General features: G+C 38.1%; 1 protein-coding gene across 2 annotated transcripts in view; it reads left to right on the forward strand.

Annotated features, from left to right (window-relative positions):
• Positions 1 to 11,850, forward strand: part of WASL (WASP like actin nucleation promoting factor) — a 48,239-nt gene extending 36,389 nt beyond the window's left edge. The window contains exons 7-12 of one of the 2 annotated variants that reach the window (XM_041405376.1): positions 2,331 to 2,373; positions 2,760 to 2,913; positions 3,715 to 3,732; positions 5,941 to 6,461; positions 7,540 to 7,648; positions 9,068 to 11,850. In XM_041405376.1, coding sequence (XP_041261310.1) covers positions 2,331 to 2,373; positions 2,760 to 2,913; positions 3,715 to 3,732; positions 5,941 to 6,461; positions 7,540 to 7,648; positions 9,068 to 9,129 — 907 coding nt within the window. In that variant the 3' untranslated portion in view covers positions 9,130 to 11,850. The remainder of the gene's footprint in view (positions 1 to 2,330; positions 2,374 to 2,759; positions 2,914 to 3,714; positions 3,733 to 5,940; positions 6,462 to 7,539; positions 7,649 to 9,067) is intronic. The other variant, XM_041405377.1, reaches the window with a different exon arrangement.
• Positions 11,851 to 12,056: the final 206 nt, after the last annotated feature.

Here is a 12,056-nt window from a genome sequence, read left to right on the forward strand (position 1 = left end):
ATTAGTTACAGTAACATTAATACACAGTGTTTTGGGACAGTGCTCTGTAGAATGGGATAGTGGATGGAACATAAAAGAAGTGGGCTTCCCTAAACAGACTCTGCTTAGAAATTTCAGGCGTCAGCCTTGTTGTTACTGACCTGAGTATCGGTGGGCTAAAACACTTCCCTAAACAGACTGCTTAGAAATTTCAGGCGTCAGCCTTGTTGTTACTGACCTGAGTATCAGTGAAGTGCTGCATCTGTTAGTGTCACTTGAATAAAAGTGGCACTAAAAGAAAAGGAGGAGGAGGGAAACAAAAATGAAGAGTGCTTAGTAGCTGGTCACTGTTGTGACTGTACTGATGCAGACTTGAGCATATGTGGACAAAATCTGCATTACCCTTCAGACCTCTGTTAGGAATTTGTGGAAGGGGTTGTGCAGTAGCATAGATATAAAATTACTTTGAGAATTTGTTTATGATATATATCGGATTGTGACTTAGAGATGTTGAGAGTAAGGTGATAAAATATTTAATGACATTCAAACAAAATATATGTTCCAGTATCATATAATGTAACATTAAATTGCAAATGGTGAACCTTTACAAAAGAAGTCTGTTGAAAGTCCTTTTGGCTTGAGGTCTAAGTTTCCTGTAGAGTGCAACTGCTATGTGTCATCTTATTATGTAAGATACTTTAACTGCTGATTTTGCACAAACATATGGAAACTGGCATTTGGTATTGTTAGGCAAATAAGCCAGTAGGTTAACTTGTATCACTTGTGCTATGATACTTGTGAAGACCAGCATGGTCACTATTTATGCCAGATCAAAGTTGCAATCAGTAGATAAAATTTTTGAATGTCTTCTGTTAGACAGGTATGGAGTTTCAGTGTTTTGAGACAGTCTGTACTCGAATGTAACTTATTACTGTGTACATTCTTCTAAGTAGCATGGGGACTTGGGGTTATCTGTTAAGTGTGTATTTGCATTGAAAAGATCTGAAAATTGTGTGTTAGAGAAAGTGTGTACAAGTAATTTATCTTACTTTGAAGGGTGAAAAATGAACAAAAAATAATGCTAAAACTGTGGCATATAAAACTTCAGAGTCAATTGAGTGCACTAAATTGAGTTGTATGCTCACCTCTTAAAAGATCATCCCAAGTCACACAGATGTGCACAAATATGTGGGTAAGATTATATTTGTAGTCAACTAATGTAAATTTACATAGGCCAGGTTAATACGTTGTGATCAGCTGTGAGAACCTGTTAGGAAATGCGTGTATAATTTATGTGAAGCAAGCTGTATCTTAGCATTCAGAATTCTGTAAACAATTCTGGTAGTTAGTTAAAGGCATTTAAATAATTAGGCAAAACAGCTTTTCCTTTTCTAGAGCATAATTTCACTTCAAACCAAACCTTTTACTTTTCTTGCTTCTTAAAATAAATAGTTTACTAGTCGTAGTTATACCAAAACCAAAACTGATCATTGTACTTCAGTATTTTAATGAAGAAAACTTGTGCTGCTGATAAAAACAGACCCAAGCAAGAATACAAGGTCTGTTGTGCAAGGCACTGTTTATCAGCAGCCAAACAGTCTCAGTAATTTATCAAGTTTAGCCTAGACTGCATTGGCTACTAACAGCTGACCTGGTAATTTTTATATCTCTGAGCTGAACTTCATGAAAACTGTATCTTCCTTCTAGAAGTCACCATATGTGAAAAGAATCACAAAACATGGAGTCCTGGTAACATTATGGTTCTCTTTTCCATATCCAGTAGCAGTATTGTGAAGTAGCTTGGAGGGGCACAAAACCTATCTGTGTTCTAACTGCTCATAGCATCACGTAAAATAATACTTTAGTAGCCACATGAAATGACTGACTGCTAGAAGCTTAGAAGATGGCAGCTGAAAACAGTCCTGACTTATCTTTGAAAGATGGGAATGGGAGAGGGGTGATATACACAGTGATGACAGGAAGGATGAGGCTTTCCAGCTGCATGGCACTGAAAAATTTGGCAATAGCGCAAGGTCCAGTTGCTATGTAAAGGCTAAACTTCTCCTTGATCTCTGAGCAGTCCTTCCATCATTGTCTGTATGCACCACAGGGTGGCATGAAGCCTTCATGTTTTGCCACAGACTGTAACCTAAGGAGAGAAATTCTCCATTTGGTCTTGTGGACATGAGACAAAAAGTGAAAATAAAGACATTTTACTATTCCATTCTCAAGTGGGGCACTGAGGAATAAGAATTGCTTGAAGCTGGTATCTCTGGTTATCTTGGTGTCCTCTTATTTTAGTTAACAAGATCCTTTTTATGCTTATTAAATGGACTTTTCTGCTTTTTTAGACACATTGGACATGTTGGTTGGGATCCAAACACAGGTTTTGATGTAAGTAATTTAATAAGTTGCTGAAGAGAATGATTAAAACTTTAGATACTTTTTACATTAAAGAACAAGTTACCATAAATTAAATAGTTACAAATTGGGATTTTATGATGTGATGTAAACAGAGAGATGTTGGAATAGAAGGGAATAGGCAAGGGGGACTGAGTGAGGGGGAAAGACTCAAAACCTTCCTGCCGGGTACCTTTCATGCAGGGTACTTCTCCTAGAGTAGTACTTTCTGACTTGAAAAGTCAGCTCAGAGACATGTACATCACCTTGCTGTTCCTTTTAACTATATGGTTTGTGGGTATTTTTTCCCCTAATACCAACGATATTTTAAAAATATGTCCACATTCCACGCTACTTAAAACTATGTATCTCACTTGCAGGTGAACAACTTAGACCCAGAACTGAAAAATCTGTTTGATCTGTGTGGAATTTCAGAGGCTCAACTAAAAGACAAAGAAACTTCAAAGGTCATATATGATTTCATCGAAAAAACAGGAGGTGTGGAAGCTGTTAAAAATGAACTGCGCAGACAAGGTGGGGATTCCTTTTACTTCCATGTAAAAATTAACAGGGTATTTTTTGCCTTAAGGATTAGGGTAGAAACTGTTGATGGTGAGCAGTTTTTGATTCTCTTCTCTGGGCTTCATGTCACTGCAGTTGCACTGGATCATGTTTCCATACACTGTACACTATGTGAAAACGTTCAGGCATGACCCATGAGAGTGCTTGTCCCTGAGGAATAAGGATATTTATGCCAGTTAAGTAATTTCCAGTAGCACTTAGTCTGAATGCAGATCTACGCAGTATATTTGATACAGCTGTTTCAGACTATGTACGTTAAATATTTATTTATAATCTCAATCTTATAAATAAATGAAACTGTTGGAAGACATAATGCTGTTGTCAGCTGTAGTGGTAGTAGATGGCTGGCAGGTATGTATGCTGCCCATTTATCCTGGCAGAACTCTGTAGAGAACCTTGAAACAACTGCAGACCTGCAATTTTTATATTTTTTAAAGTTGGGTTTTTTCCTAATTTGAAATAAAAAATTCTAGGTTTGAGCATGCTTCTGCTGGAAAAAAAAATTCTCAAATAAACTGCTGCCTGCCTAACCTTTAAATGTGACCTCAGCTGATGCGTTATCTAGTGGAAGATAGCAAGTCCGTTTAAAATTATACTGCCAGTGTCAAACTTTCAAAAATTTTCTTAGAACTCTTCTCAAGAGAAAAATTATCTAAAGTGAAATTACAGTGGTTTGAAAGCAGTGAGTAAGCTGTTCAGTGACTGAAGAGATACAGAATCAGGGTACACTGACTTGTTACATTTGTTTCTTAGGTCCCCCTCGGTGGAGCGGTATGTACTTGAGCTGGCATTTTAAGCATATGCTTCAAAGTATTCATGCTGTTGTGTGTTTTCTTTCCTAGATGACACCTTAGTCTGCACCTGTTTGAATGTAATATTAAAAATTATGTTTGAATTTCTTAGTTAAATTGCAAACAAAACTCCCAATTATGAATTTTTTATCAGTAAGAAATCTGTCAGCTTCTCTATAGAATCTTAACTCTGTTTAAATGTTCACAAGGTTGTTGATCCCATATTGCTAACTTTAAAACTATATTGAGGAGACTTGCCTTGGAATCTTATGACTAGCTTAAAATATTTTTAAAATCCCTATTTTTCTATTTTGTATGTGTTAACTTCACATTATGGCCATTTGCATGCATGCAATTAAAAAAACAACTGCCTCATCTATAATATGCATGATGATAATCTATCTCTGTGCTTTTTGATAGAGGTAGATAAAATATTCCAGTATTTCAGTGGGTTTATCCACAACTGCGTTATTTGGTGTATGGACTTGACTGCTGTTTGAACTGTTCTTTCTGAACTGAAAAACATATTTCTGTGTTTATTGCAAGAATTTCTGTGCTTACATATTCACCCTGCTAGCATGCTGACTGGAGAGTTGCAGAAAAGCCATTCTGCTGAGATGGAAATCATTTTCCTGTTTTCCCTGCCCTTTCCCTAGTTTTGGTACTGGTCATTATTTTTTTGGTGACAGTACCATCTATAGGTGATTATACAAATTCTGTTGTTAATGCCAGTGTACAGATTGGTGTGCATTTATTAAAAAAACTAAAATTATTTTCTTGCTTTGTTTGTACCATCTGTTTGAGGGGGAAGGGAGAGCGGATAAGTTAATAGTGCTCTCTCCTTGCTGGTCCTCCCTCAATTCACTGCAGCTGAGTGCAGACAGGCAGAATGCTGTTCACACAGATCGGATGTGGCATATCTCTCTAGCTGCAATGCGAATAAACCATTTTCCCCCAGGAAAACCTAAGCCTTGTGTTAGGAATCTAGGGAGAGTGCAGACCGATTATCTCCGTATTGCAAAATCCCGTCACGCTTGGTAATGCCGCCCTCTCGTGGCCATATGCGGAACTACAGCCACATCAGCCGAACGCGGCAGTTGTTAAAGCAAGAATGTTTGCAGTATGTCTCCTGGAAAATACATGGCGTTTCAGAGGCAGCTCCCTCTGTGTTGTTCTTGTGAAGGGGTAGAAAAAACCCCAGCATCTCGTGAAATTTAAGAACATATCTTTTTCTAAAGATGAGCAGGGAAGGAGGCATTGAGGTACTAGTGACTCCTGCTTCCCCAAAATCCCATTTTTATGGATGTTCCCTTGTCTATGCCAGTGCAGCCAGCCTGCTTTCTTTGCCAGTAACATGAAGGAGATAATAGAAGAGGTAAAGAAATATCTTCTTAAGTGTAATACCCTTTTTGTTATAAAGGCATGTGAAATCAAACATGAGTTTTCTTAGTTATGTGATGGCACATGGATTATTAAGTAGTTATGTGTAGCAACCACACAACCTAAAGTACCATGAGCCATTAGATGCTTAATGGAAGAGGAAATGAAACAGTACTACTTAAAATGCCATTAGCAGAGCAAGTACATTTCAAGGCCACTTCACAGATAAATGATCCTGTGTGTAGCCCTAAAGTTGTTTCCTTTTGACAGCCCCTGCCATAAAGATACTGTTGGAAGTAATTTTCATTAAAAGAGACTAAGAGTCAGTTTATGCTGCATTATAATGCTTTAGTGGTGGGGGGGAAGGAGTTGTTACTAGAAGATACTACTTTTAAAAATGCTTGATTTTGTAATTACTTAATAAAATAATGGATAGATTAGAAAGTGGAAATTCTGTATTTCACTGTAAGTGTATTTCCTGAAAAGTTCTTTTCTTTTGTTCTGTCCTAGCTCAAAAAATTTTTACAGGATTCTTCTGAACTTTAATCACTCATTCTAAGTCTTGCACCTGCTTCCTGCAGTGGTTACCTCTTTTAAATACATAACTGGCATAGGCTGTTTCACTTGGTTTGCCCTATACGCATAGCTTATATTCAGCTGTATCCGTTTTAATCTAGAATTGGTAAAATTTGTACAGGCACAGAGATCCTTGCAAAAGGCAAGGCACAGCCTTCTTTTTCTGCTGGTCTCTGAAGGACTTAGGGGTGTTGAGTAACAGGTAATTCAGAGTTGTTTTGTTTCATTTCAGCTCCACCTCCGCCACCACCGTGCAGAGGAGGACCCCCTCCACCTCCACCTCCCCCTCCCCACAGCTCGGGCCCTCCTCCTCCCCCTGCTAGGGGCCGAGGGGCACCACCTCCACCTCCTTCAAGGGCTCCCACAGCAGCACCTCCACCCCCGCCTCCATCCAGACCTGGTGCAGCAGTGCCCCCGCCTCCTCCCAACCGGATGTATCCTCCCCCACCGCCAGTGCATTCCTCATCTGCACCGTCCGGCCCTCCTCCGCCCCCGCCGCCGCCAGCAAGTGGGTCATCTGTTCCTCCGCCCCCTCCACCTCCTCCACCCCCTCCCGGTCCTCCTCCACCGCCAGGCCTTCCTTCAGAGGTTGATCACCAGCTTCCAGTTCCTGTGGGAAACAAAGCAGCGCTCTTGGATCAAATCAGAGAAGGAGCTCAGTTAAAGAAGGTAGAACAGAACAGTCGACCAGTGTCCTGCTCAGGAAGAGATGCACTGCTAGACCAGATACGACAGGGTATACAGTTGAAATCTGTGAGTAAAAGCTGTTTCTCATCCTGATCCCCTTGGGACTTGCAAATGCAGTGTGAACAGTGAAATGTGGCTCTGCTTTGGGGGCTGGATTGTAAGTTTTAGTAAAGTTTCTGAAGCGATGACTAAACAGTAGTACTAAGAAAATGCAGAGAACACACGTTTGCTACCGATGAGTTTTGGTGCATGAAATTACCCTTTCAAACTCAATTCTCTCTTCTGAGTAAAATCTGTAAATCCTGCAATGATCATGTCTGTACAGAACTTTTGCAAGGATTATGAAAGATTGCTAGTTTCTTGACTATTCAGTTCAATAATCTAAACTGCAGGGGATGAATTTAGGAGTAACGGTAGTGGAAGGCAAACACTAGATTTATTAGTTTGTTTTTATTTTCATCTTAAAATGGACCTGTGTTCTGCAAATATTGAGGCTTGTAAAAAGGTGTCTGCCTGTGTTTCGACAAGTGCTGCCCATAAGAGATGCTGTAGCTGTCTCTGCTGCAGAACAGGCTATTACTGTTTCTTATTGTAGCCACTGATTATCTTAAAAATAATATCTTAAAAACTACTTTGCCTATTGATACTTATTTTTTGCCACTCCTCTGCACTCAAGGCTTCTGCTGTAAAAAGTGTAAGGGTGTGTTCATATTTATTTCCCATTAGGGGTAGGCATTATCAAAGTTAATTACTTCAGAAAGGATTATCAGCCCAAAGCAGACTCATTTTTACAAACAAAAAAAAAAATATTTTGTGGTATATTCCAAATATAAAATAAATAATGGTTATGCAGCCACACAAGTCATGCATGTACAACCATATTAAGAAGCTTTCTTTCAGATGAATGGTCACTTCATCAGAGCTGAAGTATTTAAACTTGGGTAGGGCTAACTACAGTTCTGTTATATGGTAAAAAAGTTGACTTTTTTTACTAAAGATTTTGCAGTTTGAGCTAAAGGAACAAGCTGTTCTACAGTTTCTTCTGGTGGAATATAAACTCATTCATCTTACAAGGAAGTTTGTCTTAAAATACAGAGGTTCTGTTTTGCTAATTGCATCTTTCTATTGTAACCCTTTTTCCAAGGTATCTGATGGTCAGGAGAGTGCACCACCTACACCTGCACCCACCTCAGGGATTGTGGGTGCGTTAATGGAAGTTATGCAGAAAAGGAGCAAAGCCATTCATTCTTCAGGTACGTCTGATAGAATTTTTCTGACCTCACAGTGTCAGGTTTTCAAGACTTAACACTTCTATGTATCATAAAATGCTGCTGGAGAAAAGCATGGATTCCAGCAAATAGTGCAGGGCAGACTGCTCTTGGCAGTGCCCTGGTGATGGGCTGAATGGTTCCTTCATGCTGCTTTGAATTACTGGGGTCTAGCAAGTCTCAGTAATCCTCAACTAAGTTACTAAGCAAGGTTAATATCTTTAGAAAAACTTTTTTGTTGTTGTTGCGACTGACTTGTTTTTGTTTACTAGCTGTTTGATGAAATAAGTGGTCAGAATATTTTGGGAGAAAGTTTTTGATGTTTCTGTTTGTTGATGCTAAATCTCTTGCCATTATTCAGCTCCTGTGCTGTCAGTTCTGGTGGGCTTTGGCTGCCACCTCCTGGACAAGGAGCGGCGTTACTTGACCAGGCGTCTGCCAGGACTGAATCAACTTCCCATGCTTCAGTGCTGGGAAAAATTAGGGCTGCAAGAGGATTTGCATTTCTCATATACCAGCATTGTAATAAATGTAGTTCAGTAGCTGCAATGCAGCTGTTTGGGTACATCTGTTCTGCTTAGACTTTGTTACATTTCTGAAGCTTGCCTTGATATCAGAACTGGACCTGCAGTCTGCAGAGCATCTGACCAAGTGCAGTATGGTTTGTTGATATGCTGCCCTATGTGGTAATTGCCAATTTTGGTACTTAACATAAATTAAACACCTGAAGGGAGCTAAATGCTCCCTTACAGTTTTTTCCTATGGGAAAGAAATGCTCTTGTCCAACAAATAAGTAGTTTAATTTTATCAGGGTACATTTTTAAAGTATGATGTGTATTAAAAATGTGGAAGGCTAAATAAAGTCAACAAGTATTGACTTTGAAGTTGATGTTCATTACACAGCTTTGAACATTCCAGTGTCCACAATGGTCTTTAGTTCACCAGACCTTTTTTGGAGGGCTGTTTTTTCACCTGCTTGTAAAGTAAACAAGTGCCATTATGTAACAAATCTGGGGAAGCAGTTCTTACATTCCAGAAATTAATCTGTTCCTGAAATGTAACACCCAGTCATCAGCAAGCTGGCAACTTGCACATTCTTTAAGAAACAGTAATAAATAGTAACTGTTAAACAAGAACTTCTGATTCTTTTTCTCTAGTACAAAACACATTTTTCCTTTGTGAAGAAAAGAGTGAGTAAAGAAACAAATTAGATTTAACTTCCAGCTAGTAACTGTCTGAACTGGATGTCATGTCTAGCAATCTTAAAGTAGAATATTACTAAATGTATTGCCATTATGACCTTGAACTGATTGTTCTCTTTTCAGAAAATTGTGATAGAAATCAGTAATACTTTTATCATGTTAAATCTGTGCACGCAAGTGACTTGCTTTTCCTATCTTACAGATGAAGATGAGGATGAAGACGATGAAGAAGACTTTGAGGATGATGATGAATGGGATGATTGATCATATATTATTATATATATATTTTTTAAGGTGAATGATATACTAAACACTGCTTTCTGTCTATGGATTCTGTAAAATTATCATGTAAATGTTCTACCAATTTGCTGTATATTTTTGTTGCCTTTTGCTTTTTTATTAATCTGTGCAATACCTCATTTAATCTGTAAAGGTTTGTCATAATCCTCTACAAAGCTACTCCCTGTTAATGTGTGCAAGTTTACACCTGGATGATAATGTACATGTGAATACTTTCCATTCCATCAATAAGGGAGTTTAAATGTAATATGTGAGACTGACAAAAACCTTAATGTAATTTAGTTATAATGCAAGAAGGAAAACACTATTTTCATACCCTACTTTTTCTGTATCTAAATTTTCTTATTAAAGCCTAGTATAGCACTATGTTCTTTAAGTGATGCAGCTCTTAGTTTATTTAGCCCCTTGATTTCAAATTAAATGCTATATGAATGTTGAGGCTGGTTTATCCTGTTGCATGGTTCCAAATACATCAAAACATTGCAGTTCAAATCTTAGCAGTATGCTTTACATAACACAAAAGCACTGCAGGAATGCACAGCTAGTTGTGAACATCACCTTGCCCTAACTATAGTACTGACTGCTATTGAACAGCAGTAGTAATTAAATTCTTCAATGGGGGACCTCTGTCTGAAGTTAAACAGGGTGGCTCTGTATTGTCATAGTGGTAAATGCAACTTTGATGCAAACAAGTTCAACTTGTGGTTGGTTTGTTTTGGTTTGGGGTTTTAGGGAGGGTTTCTGGGAGGTTTTTGGGGGGTTGGGTTTTGTTGGTTGGTTGGTTTGTTTTTGGTTTTTTTTTTTCTTCCCTGCTCTTGCTTTCAGAATGAAGATGTCTAAATTACTAGGGGCTGTACTGGAGGCTGGCAATCGCTACAGCTTGATCTATTTTTAAAATCCATTTTTTGTCGTTTTTAGGCTGAAGGGCTGCATTTAAGGCTTGCTTCAATAGCATTTAATTACTTCTTAAAATTTGTAGGACATTGGTGTACTAATAAACACAAGTGGTATTACTTTGCAGTCTTTGCTTTATGGTACACAGCAGATGCTGAAACACCAATCCTACATCCTGTAGGTTGGAAAGTCATTAACTCAGAATTATACAATATGGATAAGTACTGAACTTTATGGCAGTATTTTGTCTTCATATGTTGGCTTTAAGACCAAGGGTTGTGATGAAGATCAAGAACCCGATTCACAAGAATAGTAGTTGAATAAGTGGACAGAAAATGGGATTTTCGTTTCACAGCTTGCACATTTATATACATTGTACTTTGTAGTGCAGTAAACATTGGAACATCTGCCTATTATGAAATACTAATCTATGCTAAGTGGGTATTTAATATCTGCAGCATTAATTACTGTACTTACTGTAATTTTCAGGTAGAAAATCTTTTTGAAAACCACATTATCGGACACAGAATGTTTATTAAAGTCAGTTACATTTGGAGTGTTGTTAATACATAGTGTCCTGGGTCTTTGACTGTAGTCAGGGTATCAAACGAAATTTAAGTTATCGGAAAAGTGTTGACTGAAACCCAGTGTTGACCTGATCTTGACAGGCTGGACCTGCATGATACGGCTTGGATTTCTAACCCAGTTATAACCTAGTCTTTAGCAAATGAATTTAGTCGTAGGAGGAGAAAAGAAAGTTGCTGAAAAGTAGTGGGAGAGGTAAGGTTGTAGTTAAATTATTCAGAGGACGCTAACTTCCTTCCAAGAGTAATTTAAGCACATAACTTGAGAAAAAAAATTGCCAAGTGGTCTCACTTTCTTGCAGTAACTTTCTCATTGGCCTCTGCTGCTGGAAACACTTCCTGCTAGCTTTGCTGCTGTAATGGCTTGAGCTTTGGATAAAGTGCAGCCTGGTGTAGCTAATGGCAGTGGAGTTAGCAGCTTGTGTATAAGGAGAATATTTGTATGGCTTTCATATAACTTCTGGCACTGCACTCTTATTATTTTTATTGCATATAGGGCATTTTAAAATTAAGCAGATGAGGCCTAGAGGTTTTCTAACATGCTACTTACTAGATATGTTTAGCTGTTATGTTCCCAGAATTGGAATTTCTGTAATATAGTTAATAATTAAGCATCACAGTTCATTAATCAAATTACTGTTCTGGTTTTTGGGAGCTCTGAAGTTGCAATATTGAATAAAATTTTGATTTGTAGATACTGGCCAAAGAGAGTTTTTGGATTTTCTATTTCTTCATATAAAAAGTACACTCACACCTGTGGTGTCCGGGTTAATATTTACTTTCAAGTAGTGTTTGTTCATGATAAATTCCAGACATACAGGCTGTGATGGCAGTTAAGTTAGTCATAGCTGCATGCTTCAGCACTCTGCCACTTCAGCTCCGAGCAGAAAACAGCATTTCATGATACTGGTGCATTGTTGCTAAACATTGTAATGAAGGCCTCTTATATATTCTGGTTAACTGACTGTCCAGATAGCCTTAGCAATTAACAAACTAGCATGAGGCTTTTGTATCTCAACACTCTATGTGCATAGACAATATCAGCTAGCCACTTGTACGTATGAAATTCGTAAGAACTTCTCAATCATTCAGTTTTCCATTTATCAAACTGAAATTTTTAGTATGTGAATTTTTGAAATGTACAGTGAATAGGATGTTGCACTGGTGGCAATTCATCATGAAGCATAATAAAATTAATTTGACCCAACTAGTGTAAAACTGTGTGGTTTTTAAGTGCTGATTGCGGCACAGGTTTTAAAATAGATCTGTAGATTGATTACACACTTTAAAAGTGACTTTGGCCACCTGGTCAAGTTCACAAAGCAGTAAATAGCCACTGTCAAATCGCAGTAGTTTCATGTCTCTGGAAAGTTGGATTGTGCTGTTGAGTAAACACAATGAGTAAGAATGTGA

This window comes from Onychostruthus taczanowskii, unplaced genomic scaffold (assembly GCF_017590055.1).
Source record: "Onychostruthus taczanowskii isolate IOZ18803 unplaced genomic scaffold, ASM1759005v1 scaffold23, whole genome shotgun sequence".
NCBI lineage: Eukaryota > Metazoa > Chordata > Aves > Passeriformes > Passeridae > Onychostruthus > Onychostruthus taczanowskii.